We start from the raw sequence: 14,190 nt of genomic DNA, 5'->3' as shown, positions 1-14,190 counted from the left end.
CTTGGACAACATATAACCCAGCGCTATGAACATCGGTTCCTCTGATTTTGTAAACCCTGCATTCCATCTCATTTAACCCCCCCCCCCCACATGTTGTCCTGCCAGTTCCACTTTTTTCATCATTGTATCCTTGCATTATTACCTCTTCCCCAGCCACTGATGGGCCATTATGGACTCCACCCTTTCTTATCAATAGTCAATAGTCAGTTTATTCGTCACGTACACAATAAAGTGCAGTGAAATGAACTCCTTGATCATCTATTGCCAGCCCTGCTTTGTTCCGGCCTTTTCCTATCTCCAGCTCTCCCCCCACCCCTTCCCCTCTACTCTCAGTCATTATCAGGCAACTGAATGAAATAGAGAACAATCCTGACCTCACATCTACCTCATTGGAAACAGCCGGACTAACTTACACTAAACGTTATCCCTTTAAAACGTATCTGTACACTGTGGACAGCTTGAGTGTAATCATGTATAGTCCCTCCACTGACTGGATAGCACGCAACAAAAAGTGTTTCATTGAACCTCGGTACACGTGACAATAAACTAAGCTTTTGTATCGTTGTAGGACATTGATCATTCTTTTAATTTGGATTTTTAACTCATGTATTGTGTTTTTTTAAATATAATTTATGATGCTTTTATAAGTGATATACTAAGATTTTATATGTACTTCATGATATTTTTTTTAATATGCAATGCATTTTTTATGTAATGTTGCCCCGTGTCTGGACCTCGAGTCCAGAATAAAGTTTATTATTATCATTATTATTATTATTTTGGTAAGGGGGAGAAAAGTGGGGGTAAGATGGCAGAATTGCAGGGATCCAGGAACGTTGTCATGGTGATCGGACCTGTGACCAGTTTATTTTTATATCATGTGAACAGTATTTTTTTTCTAATTGCTCAGTGCTAAAAATGAATGTAGTTTATCACTGACCGCATTTACACTTTGGTCTACTCCAGAACAAGGTGGTGGGTAGTTGATCGGAGTCACGTGGCAAGGCTCCACATCTGGGATATCCTCTGTCCAGCTGTTACCGAAAATGGCTAATTCCTCTGTTAAGACGCCTGAGAAAACAAAAGGATATGGAGGTTTAAAATCGGGAATTGGAGGAAACAAATTCTTGAAGTGTGAGTTGCCACAGAAAGTCAGAGTCACAGAGAGTCATGGTCATACAATGTGGAAACTGGTCCTTCAGCCCAACATCATGCCCAAGGTAAAACAATCTTATGTGCCTGCACATCCTGTGCAAGATTCATATCTCTCCATTCTCTGCATAAATGCTACCATTGGATCTGCCTCTGGCAGTGTGTTCCAAAAAAATGGCTATTATGTTGCAAAAACATTTTCTATACTTGTGTTTGGTCAGAATTATATTTTACACAACTAAATCAGATTATTATTATTTTTTGAGTTTAGTTTAGAGATACAGCATGGAAACAGGCTCTTCAGCCCACCAAGTCCATGTTGACCATTGATCACCCGTACACACAAGTTCTATGTTATCCCATCCATTCGCTGCACACTCGGGCAATTCACAGAGGCCAATTAAGCTACAAACCTGCACATCTTTAGGATGTGGAAGGAAACTGGTGCACCGGATGAAAATCAAGCGGTGACAGGTAGAATGTGCAAACTCTACACACTCAACACCCTGGAAAAGGCATTTGGACAAGTACATGGATAGAATAGGTTTCGAGGGATATGGGCCCAATGCAGGCAGGCGGGACTAGTGTTGATGGGGCATGTTGGTCGGTGTGGGCAAATTCATCCGAAGGATCTGTTTCAATGCTGTATGAACACCGAAGGTTAGGATTGAACCCGGGTCTTTGGCGCTGTGAGGTAGCAGCTCTATCAGCTGTGCCCTGCATTTATCAAAACCATTGCTTCAATATAATTACCATAGCTGGTGTATAAATCATCATGCAGATTTCCATTGAAGTTGCCACATAGACCGCACAGTTTCCCAACATACACAACGCTCATCTTTATGTAGACTCCAGAACTACCATCCCAGGCCAAGGAAAAGCCATGGTGATGCCGGACCAGAATGTATCCAGCAACTTGTTCAAACTTCAAGTTGCCAATAGTGTGAGGTAGCTGAACACTAGGAGACAAGTGGATAAATATAAAGATGAATTAAAAAAAACTTTTGCGATTCATTAAATTCAGCCATTCGTTCACTTAATAAGGTATGTGTAAATTCACATAAAGTATTCATCATATACCATCATAGCAATGGCTAAGTAATTAGTTCAATCACATACACAAAGTGCTGGAGTAACTCAGCGGATTAGGCAGCATCTCTGGAGAACATGGATAGGTGACATTTCGGGTCGGGACCTCATTTTCAAAAGGTTCTTCAAATATCGGATCCCGATCCGAAATATCATCTATCCATGTTCTCCAGCGTTGCTGACCCAATCGCATTATTTATCTATCTGTCTATCCATAACTAAAACTCTGATCTTGTGCTCTTCCGGTTTGCGTTATTTTTACATTTGCGCAAAAACGGCAGCCGATAGCGCTACGCTTTTTCGCCACCTTACTCGCCATTCTCCTGTGCTGCAAGTGCAACACGTTCTGTTCTGGTCGGTGGTATAATACAAAAGCTATAAGGCTTAGAAATCATAAAAACCGCGCATGTGCTGAGTGCCACTCAGATTGGTCTCTGCTCCTGTCACTCAACCGGAGTGGCGACGCCCCTTCCTGCACTGGGCCCTCTCCTGCCTCACTAGCAAACTCCTCTCTCCCCTCCTCACAGTAACCTGTCTACCGTATAGGGTTTCAGGGTGGCCGGGCGGATTGCATGGAGTTTGAGTAACACACATACACGATGCAAACTAGTCCAATCATCAAGTCAACAGGATCTAAACCAGAGCTGACAATGAATGACCTGTGGAGGCAGGAAATGCAGATGCTGCTTTTTATGGAGGAAGGGAGGGAGTGACTGAGGGTAGGGACAGGAGAGGGTGGGAGCGGAGAGGTGAGGGAGGGATTGGGGGGAGGGAGGGAGGGATGGAGGAGGGGGGGGGGAGAAGGAAGGAGAGGTGGAGAGGGGGGGGAAGGAAGGGAGAGGGCGGGAAGGAAGGGAGATGGGGGAAGGAGGGCGAGAGGAGGAGGTGAGGGGGAAGGGTGAGGGGGAAGGAGGGGAGAGGAAGGGGTGAGGGGGGGGGGGCGGGCGAGGGGGGGGGGGAAATCAGTGACATCACACCGGGTACCCGTCAGACGCACCTGCGCAGTTGGAGGCTATGGGTAAGTGATGGAATTTTGCGTTGGGGGAATGGAACTCAATGTGTCCCACTTACTGTTACTTTTTATTCCTTCATCTAAATCAGGGGTGTCAAACGCATTTTAGGTCAAGGGAAAAATGCGTGACTCCGCGCACTCGCGAACGCAGTCCAATCTGGCATAGCTGCAGCCCGCTCCGGCATCGGGGAAATCATCAGGTTTGACACCCTGATCTAAATCATTAATATATATTGTAAATAGCTGCGGTCCCAGCACCGAGCCTTGTGGCACCCCACTAGTCACTGCCTGCCATTCTGAAAGTCAACATCAATAATAAATTCAACCTGGTCCAGTTTATTTTATGGTCCTCATGAACTAAAAAGCATTATGCGAAGCAACATATCTGTTGCAATGGGTGCTGAAATTTTATAGATTGAAACAAATATTTACTCCATTAAAAATAACAAAATGAAAACAGCAAAATTACAATTGCTAATTAGATAGCTTGACTTTGTTCACCAATCTAATGGCTGTCAAGGTCCATATTACATGTGATTGGTAGTCAATCTATCCCTACATTTCTCCAGTTCAAATGGGTGACCATACGGTGCTGGAGGAACTCAACGGGTCAGACAGCATCTGTTGAGGGATGGAACAGACAGCCGAGGTTTTGGGACTAGACCCCAAATCCGACTAATTGGAGTAGGGTTAGGGTCCATCCGTCTAATGACGGGTCAAGAACCAAAATGCTATCTGTCCATTCCCTCCACAGATGCTGTCTGACCCACTGAGTTCGTCCAACACTATGTGCTTCCTCATGTGCAGTTCCTTACACCACCAATTAAAGGACAAGTAGTTTCGGAGTCAATTTTGATTTGGTAACATGATGTGGAATGGAGGGCTTTAAATTCTCTAATAACAGCCACTTGCATTCGGGGGAAGTGGCTGTGTATACGTAAATGCAAAGGTGAAATCTGTGCAAAGGGCTGGTAGATCTTTCCAATTCCTTTGTTGATCTTGAAATATAGCATGCAATGTTTACCGAAGAGAGTCTCAACTCGAAATGCCACCCTTCCGCGATCTCTGGATATGCTACCTGGCCCACTGAGTTACTCCAGCACTTGGTGTACACACTACCACTTCTGACAGCTCGTTCCATATACTCACTACTTTGTGTGAAAAGTTACCCCTCCGGTTCCTATTAAATCTTTTCTTTTCTCATCTTAAACCTATATCCTCTGGTTCTTGGCTCCCCCACTCGGGGTTAAGGACTCTGCAATTACCCTATCTATTCCCCTCATGATTCCCTCTATAAGATCACCCCATAGCCTTCTGCACTCCAAGGAATAAACTCCCAGCATGCCCAACATCTCCCTGTAGCTCAGACCCTTTGGTCCGGACATCATCCTTGTAAATCTTCTCTGTACTGGGTCTGATATTGAATGTAGAGAGAATCTAGAATGTTCCTTGTCCTCATAAATACAACTCCCATTTCTAAATGTAGCATTGAAATCTTCCTACCAGTGTGCAGTTATAGGATGCAGAATTATTTACAAGTTGTGGCATTCAAAATGTTCGATTTCAAATGATATTTTAGTTTAGACATACAGTGCAGAAACAGGCCCTTCGGCCCACCAGGTCCATGCCGATCAGCAATCCCTGCACATTAACACTATCTTACAAACACTGGGGACATTTTTTACATTTACCAAGCCAATTAACCTACAAACCTGTACGTCTTTGATGTAAGCACAAAGAAAGGCAAAAAATTGCAATGGGTGGAAATAAAGTTTGATCCAATTAAAACATTATTTTGGCACCTTAGGAATCTGAGACTTAATCAGTAATAATAACAACCTTTTCCCATGATGGATGACTTCATGATTTTGCAGAATGATTTCTCCTTCATACGCAAAGAATAAACTGACCGACCGTTGGCAAGAATATGGAGAGGAATTGCAGGCGGGATCATTGTGGATCTGCAGAACAAGAAATAGAATGGGATCAGATCAAAAGACTTTAATTTGGAAATAATTTTGGTTTAGCAGTACACCAGGGGAAAGCAAATAAAACAGCTCCCTCTCCATTACCTCTGGAAACTGGAAAACCAAATCCAATTTGGCGAAAGAAGATTTTTTATCCCATTTTTATCATCAAAGGATTAAATATCACAAATAACTTGTTATATCAGTCGCAGGCATAATGAAGATCTTTCTAGAACACAAAACTACCTTCTATTCAGTCTCCAAGTCTTAACTCTGAGGAGCACATCACAAAAGTGTATTAAATACGCATGTCATGTTGGTGGACAGTTGTCTTTATGAACAAGGATGCATTTGTGAAGCAGGCAAGAGTAAATAAATGCAAGATTTTGGTGAACATATATGCAACAACATATATGCAACAACAGCTTTAGAGATTCAATCCTGGAGTAGGAGGCGTTCATTTCTTTTTATCCAAAATTTAATTATATTACATCACGTTTCATTCTCAACAAGTCAAAGTCCTAAATGCTGGAGTAACTCAGCGGGTCAGGCAGCATCTCTGGAGACAAGGAATAGGTGGCAATAGGTGGATGTTTTGGGTCGAGACCCCCTTTTCCTCAGAGATGCCGCTTGATCCGCTGAGTTACTCCACAATTTTGTGTCGATCTTCATTGTAAACCAGCGTCAGCAGTTCCTTCCGACACTAGTCCACAGCACAGACGTCTCAAAACCTCCAAATGACAATAATTTTAATCAACCTTTCAGAATCATTTCAAAATGTTATTTTGGGAGTTGTAAAACAGAAATAAAGACTTAAGGAAACCCACATAGTCACAGGGAGAACGTGCAAACTCCACACAGACAACACCCAAGGTCAGGATCGAACCCGGGGGTTTCTGGCACTGTGAGGCAGCAGCACTACCACTGTGCCACTGTGTCATCCAATGAGTGTACCAGAAGTCAAAATCAATCTTGCCATATTGAGCAACAGACATATTGTTGGAAGAAAATACAAGTTAGCACAAAGTAAGATGATCTACGACATGTCAAAAAGCAACGAACAATAAACACTTAGCTATATACACAGACAGTCAGCTGACTTCACAGATGAGGGAAACTTTGAACAGAAATAGATGAAACTGAACTGTAGACTGTCAGAGGATATCAATTAATTAAAATCCATGTACTGAGAAGCCAATTCATAAAAAGAAAAATGAGCTTTGGGAGCCAAATACTATTAACTTAGAACAGTACAGTGCAAGAACAGCTTCTATGGCCCACAATGTCTATGCTGAACATGATTTCAAGACCATCACTTATCTACCTGCACACAACCCATATCCTTCTATTCCCTGCATATCCATGTGTCTATCCAAAGTCTGTTAAATGCCACTATCATATCTATCACCACCCCCAGCAGCACGTTCCAGGCACCCACCACCCTCTGTGTAAAAACCTTTTGCTCAGGTAGAGAGAATGGGACTGAAGGTGCAGAAGAAGTCGTCATTGAAGATGGTAGCCAAATAAATAATTACCTGAATCAATAAACTTTGTTGACTCTGTTCACATTCTCTCACCAGTGTGTATGTGCAATTTCCCGGGTAATAATAGTAAAGACCGTCAAAGGTTTCATAGTTGTACTGGCCCCAGGTTCGACAGATTAAATCACGATTATTGCCTCGACTGAGAACTAAAAAAGTCCAGACATATTATTATCAACTTGGTTTTTGACACAAAATAAATTAATTATGGTTAATGCTGATAGTCAATATTAAAATGCTTTTTCTGCATCAAATTAATGTATCATATTCTAAAAAGCCAAACAATTATTTCTTAAGAACAAAAGTGGGTGATTTCATCTTGATTATATCCCATAAAAATTTGGAAATTTGGAAAATTTGGAAATTTTTACAGATCACTCATCTGATGATCTAGTTACCTGCTTGACACCGAGTGTCATGTGCCCCAAACTCACTACAATCACACTGCTCGGCATTCGCACAAAGACCTGTATTTAGACATGGGAGTGAACATAGATCTAAAGGAAACAAATAACAGTTCAATATTAATGGCAATTATTCAGATATCTGCAGTCATGGAATACATTATTAATAAAAGATCACAATGAGGTAGACGGGAGGTCAGCACCGCTCTCTTGCCGAAGAGAGGATGATTCAGTTGCCTGATAGTAGCTGGGAAGAAACTGTCCATGAATCTGAAGTTTGAAAACGGATACCTCCAGTTTCATTTTTTGACTATTTTTGACAAGTTCTCCATTTATGGTTATTTGGTGCCTGATCGCAAGGACAACAATATCACATCTTGATTACATACACAGTCATATCACCCTCCATCATTCTAATTTTTATTCCTAATGCTTAAATATCTTCATGGTCTACCTGTGCAATATTCTATAGCATTACAACATGTTCATATGTTCTCGGAGCAGAATCGGGCCATTCGGCCCATCAAGTCTACGCCACCATTCAATCATGGCTGATCTATCTTTCCCTCTCAACCCCATTCTCCTGCCTCCGCCCCTTAACCCTAGACACCCTCACCAATTAAACTTACTTACACGTACTACAAACCTTACTATATCACTGCTCCCTTCCTCTCAGTCACACATAATTTATATCTTCATTGGCGACCGTCCTTTAAGAGTCTTGGGTCCACACTAGGATCTTTCTCCACAAATCCCTAAATCCCTGTGTTAATAACATTCATTGAAGCCTATTTCCTTGAGCCGACTATTCTTTACCTCTCTTAATCTTCTCTGGACCAATAATGACACATTAAAGTGTTTTTACTGCGTTAAAGACACTAGATAAATGTAAATTATTGCTATCCGGATGACCAATTATTTTGATGGAGTTACACCATCATAAAGTAATTACTAAAGTATTAAATGCATTGATTGTAACATTCAATAGTCAAGTGAAGAGTGTTTTATTGTCATATGTTCTGAAATAGAACAAAGAAATTCTTACTTGAAGCAGCACAACAGATGGAAAACCCATAATAAACACAAAATGCCTTCTAATAATGATTAGTAGCATGTTGGACATCTAGAAACATTAAACATTAAAAGCTCCAATTTATGCTGATTAATGAGTATGAAAGGACATAAGTTTACATAACAGCAACAAGGTTGTTCAGTCCAATCAGTTCACACTAGCATTTGCTCAACTAGCAAAGCACAAGTTGCAATCACATATGCTGCCCCATTTATATTGTCACCAAAACATTTTCTTTAATTCATCCACCCATCCAAGATTATCTTGACCAACAACTACTAGCAACTGATCAAGATGTCTGGGAATTTATACATTTGCGAGTTGGATCAAAGTGCTGGAGTAACTCAGCGGGCCAGGCAGCATCTCTGGAGAACATGGATAGGTGACATTTCGGGTACGGATCCTTCTTCACACTGTGATTTGGATCAGTTCAATTAAATCTAGATCTGTCCGTGAACCGATCATCCCAAGAGTTTATTTTAATTGGTCAATGAGGAGATTTAAACATAGAACAGTACAGCACAAGAACAGGCCCTTCGGCCCACTATATCTGTGCTGCACATGATGCCAAGACCATCTCTTACGCACAATCCATATTGCTCCATTCCCTCAGTATCATGTGCTTATCCAAAAGCCTCTTAAAGCCACGATGGTATCTGCCTCAACAACCACCCCCAGCAGCGCGTTCCAGGCACCCACCACCCTCTGTGTAAAACAATTTGTCTCGCACATCTCTTTTAAACTTTGCTCCTGCTCACTTTAAAACCATGCCCTTTAGTATTTGATCTCTCATCCTGAGAAAAAGGTTCTGACTGTCTAGCCTATCTATGCCTCACATAGCTTTACATACTTCCATAGGGTTTAACTTGGCTTACTTCAGAGATAGTATGGAAACAGGCCCTTCGGCCCACCGAGTCCTTGCCCGGCCACCAATCGCCCCGTACACTAGCTCTATCTTATACACACTAGGGACAATTTAGAGAAGTCAATTAGCCTACAAACCTACACGTCTTTGGGAAGTGGGAGGAAACCAGAGCACCCGGAGAAAACCCACGCAGTCGCACGCAGAGAGAATATACAAACTCCGTACAGGCATCACCCGTAGTCAAGTTTGAAACCGGGACCCCAGTCCTGTCAGGCAGCAACTCTATTGCTACGCCACCTTGCCGCCCAAAAGATCTCCACACAAGCACAAGTGTTCTAGAGAAAATAATCCAAGTCTGTTCAACCCCTCCCTGCACCTATTACTCCCTAATCCAGGCAGCATTCTGGCAAAATAAATAAGTTTCACTATCTTCACTTACCTTTTGGTCCATCTAATAATGGTTCTGATTTCCATGCCAGAGATGTGGCTTCAAGAAGCGACAAAGAAACATCAGGTGTGTGGAATATCTGAAATATAAATTTCAAAAGAAGCTTCAAGTGTTACATTTGATCAGCATTCCGTGAATTAAGACTGAGGTGTTGTATAAAACTGTTAAGTTTATCTATGATGCACACTTGTAAATTCTGCTACCGACATGTGCACATACTGTAAAATTAATTAAAGGAAAAACAATTTGGTTTATACTTCATTCACAAATTTAAGAAAGTACGCAACTACGCTTCAACTCAGTCACAGAGTCATACAGTAGGGAAACAGGCCCTTTGGAACTTGCCCATGCCGACCAACATGCCCTATCTACACTAGTCCCACCTGCTTGCGTTTGGCCCAAATCCCTCCAAACCCGTCCTATTCATGTACTTGTCCAAATGTTTTTTAAACATTGTTTAAGAAGGAACTGCAGATGCTGGAGAATCGAAGGTTACACAAAAAAGCTGGAGAAACTCAGCGGAAATAGGCAACGTTTCGGGCCGAAACCCTTTTTTAAACATTGTTGATAGAAAGTGCCTCTGTGCAATTGCTGTATTAGTCTGAATCTGAGCATCTGATTCTGAATGTATCTTCAAGAATTATGGAGATATACTTGATTTTGGTTTATGGATCATACGCAAGTTTAAAATTAACACCAAAAAATGCATCAGAAGTTTCACATTCAGTGCTACCCCCGCGCACATACTATGGGAATTTGCGGGTTTTAGTGGTTTTTCAGACACGGGGGCGTTATTCATTGGGGATATTTTGGGCTTCAAGCATAAATGAAATAATTCAATTCGTTTCCGAAGACCAAAACACCAAGTAAAATCGGTGGGACTTGGAAGTTTTTAATTCCACTGGAAACTGTTGGTCTCGTTGTTTTAGGGGGAACTAAATCGACTGCTGGTCAAATGAAAAGAGAGAGGAAAACGGAAGCATTGGTAATATTCTCAAGTGTGTGACGCCTCACACGTTTTCATGGAGTCTCGACGGTTCTTCTTAATTCCCGGTGCCGGGATTGATTTCGCGACATGATGTCGGGCAAATCCCTGCAAACTGGCATTAAACTCACAATCCCTTTCATTAAAAACTCTGCGTTAGCGACAAGTGTTGGTTCAATTATTACTTATTGTAAAAAAAGAGTAAATTATTTCTATTGCTCTGAAAGACGGGCAACAATTTGTAGTTGGCTGATGGTGCGGGCACCTGTTAGTTTTTTTTTCCAAGACACATAAGACTGGAATCTTGAGCAAAGCACAAAGTGTTGGAGGAAGGTAGGACACAAAAATGCTGGAGTAACTCAGCGGGATAGGCAGCATCTCTGGATGGTAGTGAATGGGTGACGTTTGGGGTCGAGACCCTTCTTTAGTCTGATGTGAGGATCTCAGCGGGTCAGGCAGCGTATGTGGAGGGAATGCACGCCCACGGGTCCATTCGGGCCGCGACCCTTCTTCAGACTCCATTTAAAATGTTATTTAGCGAGCTTATCAATATTCTGTGTAAAAAAAAATGTACCCCATCATCCTACTGCGTCTTTGTATTTATCAGCTAATCTACTTTGAACAATACGCTTCCGAGAACCATAATTTAGTATTTTTAATTCGTTCGTTTCATTTAATATACAAGAGGAAAGTGAAGCACTATAAAGGATACAATATCGTTGTTTTATCCTTTGTTGTTTTACATAGGGAAAAAAACGTTTCTTTCCCACGAGTTTAGTTTATTATAAAATGATGCAATCCAGTTTATTTTTAAACCTTTGTTTTTATATACATTGGGGGAGTAAAACGCTATAAAGGGTACAATCTATTTGTATTCCTTTATTATTTATTATGTAGGGGAAGTTGAGTAAAGTAAATGCAAGAATGGTCCCGACCCGAAACGTCACCTATCGATGTTCTCCATAGATGTTGCCTGCCCCGCTGAGTTACTCCAGCATTCTGTGTCTATTGTTCGTATAAATCAGCATCTGCAGTTCCTTTTTGTTAATTACATGCCAACGACTGTAGTGGTTGCAGAAGCGGTGTAGCTATTTCAACCCTACAATTTTGGACTACTTTCCTCCAAACTCTTAAAAAAGTTATGTTTCTGTTTTTAAATTTGTGAACGATAAAACGTGCCCCAGTGCACATTTGGAAATCAAAAGTCGCCACTTCATTTCCAAGCGCACTTGCTGCCCTCATTTGTTAGGCCGCCCGTTACCGGTTGCGTTCCACTGTAACTCATGTTTCAGGCGATTGGGAGGGTTGCAGGGGTGAATGAGACGCTACCTGGTCTGACTGGGAAACGATACCGCCTTTCTGTGTTGTATGGCTGCCGTTCCTGGAGAGGGAGAGAGAGAACAAGGATAGGTTTGTTCTTTGCAGGTAAACTGCACCTTCACTGCTGCGTTACTGCACAGGAATGCGCGAATAGAGAGAGACCTGGACGATTAATACAAAATAGTGGACACTATGCACGTACAGTAATTATCAGTAATATTTTATAAAATATTTCCATTGCATCGTCCACTCAAATATTTCCATCGATTTCCCCATCCCCCACCGAGCTCAGTTTTATTTTAGAGGAAAAACATGAACTAATTCATTATTAATTCTTCCTCGGGTTGACAACATTCCACTTACTTCCCTGAAGACTCCTCGGTGGATGGTCGAACGTTGTCTGCATTCCACGAAACCCACACTGAGAAAGAAAAGACGAATGCACCAATAATGTTTGTTTTACAACATCAACTCCAGAGCAAAAAAAAATAATCCCTACTCAATCACTAAAACAATTCGTTAACTCAGGTATTTAAGACGTTAACGAATAATCAGCGACAAGGCACCTTGTTTCAATACCTGTATCACTGTCTTTTGCAAGATGGTTGGAATTGTATTTTAAATCTTACCTTGGGACGCTAATATCACCAGATAGTATAAATTCGAATAAAAGTTCTTCTTTAATCTGCTCTGGGATGCGAGCTCCATATGTGCAAATTCCAACGCAAAGTTACTTCAATATTCAGGTAAGATTCCCAGTGCAAGATGCTGGGTGTGTTAGTAGTTCATGGCTTCTCAGTATCTGAGCCGTGCCTCTATCTGCCAACTCGTTAAGAGGTGGTGCGTATGCAAATCACAGTCATTCCGTGGCACAAAGAAATACAGTAGTTGCAAGGAATGATTTCATTACCCGTGCAATCTTAAAATAGATCTACACCCTGTTATTTCAACCTTCATTTGCAGAAACGAGAGCAATGTGACTTTGCAAGTTCGTCAGTACGTTTAAATTCCAATTGCTCAATTGTGCAAAAGACAACCGCGTTTAGTTTTGGATTAATGCTCGAGTCTTAGGTGGAACACAAAGTGCTGAAGGAACTCAGCAGGTCAGACAACATCTGTGGAGGTAGTAAAGGGATTGGGACCATTGGCCCAGTTGGCCAAATCTCCATGTGCACATGTGTCAAACTGTTTTTTGGCAGAGACTGGGCAATCATTCTGATAGGTAGGTAACCTCCTAGAGTCATGGAATCCTACAGCGTGGAAACAGGCCCACTGGCTCAACTTGCACATACCAACCAACATGCCCCGGGTAAACTAGTCCCACCTGCCTGCATTTGGCCCATATCCCTCTAAACCTGTCCTATCCATGTAGCCGTCTAATTGTTTCTTAAACGCCGCAATAGTACCTGCCTCAACTACCTCCTCTGGCAATTCAATTCCATACACCCACCACCCTTTGTGTGAAAAAGTTACCCCTCAGATTCCTATTAAATCTTTCCCCCTTCACCTTAATCCCCAGTCCTCTGGTTCTCGATTCCTATTTCAGGGCATCTACCAGATGTATTCGTCATGATACCTCTTTAAAATCGCCCCTCATCCTCCTGCACTCCAAGGAATAGAGTCCAAGCCTGCTCAACCTCTCCCTTTAGATCAGACCCTCTAGTCCTGGCAAAATTCTCTTAAAGCTTCTCTGTAACCTTGTCCAACTTGACAACATATTTCCTATAACTTGGCACCCAGAACTGAACACAATATTCCAAATGAGGCCTCACCAATGTCTTTACAACAGCAACATGACCTATCAGCGTCTACACTCAATACTCAGAGTGATGATCCCTCTACCAGTTCAATGCACCTTATGATAGTTGGATCAGAAAGCCTCCAGAAGCCATTCCAAACGTGATGATGGAGATACGAGACTGCAGAAGCAGGAATTTTGCGTGAAAAACAAAGTGCTGGAGGAACTCAGCAAGTCGTGCAGCATCTATTGAGGGAATACACAGGTGACATTTTGGGTTGTGACCCTTGTAATACTTTATCATTTGGATCCGTCTAATACTTTGATATTATTTGATACTATGTACATCATAATGATTTTGTACTGATAAAACACCACTGATCAAGCATTCCTTTCTTGTTAGTTCTATTGCACCATAAATATGTTCTCATATTCCCAAATGATTTGAGTATAGGAGCAGGGAGGTTCTACTGCAGTTGTACAGGGTCTTGGTGAGACCACACCTGGAGTATTGCGTACAGTTTTGGTCTCCAAATCTGAGGAAGGATATTATTGCCATAGAGGGAGTGCAGAGAAGGTTCACCAGACTGATTCCTG

The 14,190-nt window shown here is 41.8% G+C and overlaps 1 protein-coding gene across 1 annotated transcript in view; it reads right to left on the bottom strand.

Annotated features, from left to right (window-relative positions):
- The window catches only part of otog (otogelin), a 121,807-nt gene extending 107,881 nt beyond the window's left edge, over positions 1–13,926 (bottom strand). The window contains 9 exon segments of the mRNA XM_055649513.1: positions 941–1,071; positions 1,906–2,111; positions 5,093–5,214; positions 6,756–6,910; positions 7,160–7,258; positions 9,542–9,629; positions 11,865–11,916; positions 12,219–12,276; positions 12,485–13,926. Of these exon segments, the coding sequence (XP_055505488.1) occupies positions 941–1,071; positions 1,906–2,111; positions 5,093–5,214; positions 6,756–6,910; positions 7,160–7,258; positions 9,542–9,629; positions 11,865–11,916; positions 12,219–12,276; positions 12,485–12,563 (990 nt within the window). The 5' untranslated portion in view covers positions 12,564–13,926.
- Positions 13,927–14,190: the final 264 nt, after the last annotated feature.

Source organism: Leucoraja erinacea, chromosome 18 (genome assembly GCF_028641065.1).
Source record: "Leucoraja erinacea ecotype New England chromosome 18, Leri_hhj_1, whole genome shotgun sequence".
Lineage (NCBI taxonomy): Eukaryota > Metazoa > Chordata > Chondrichthyes > Rajiformes > Rajidae > Leucoraja > Leucoraja erinaceus.
This window is presented reverse-complemented; position numbering and strand designations above follow the sequence as displayed.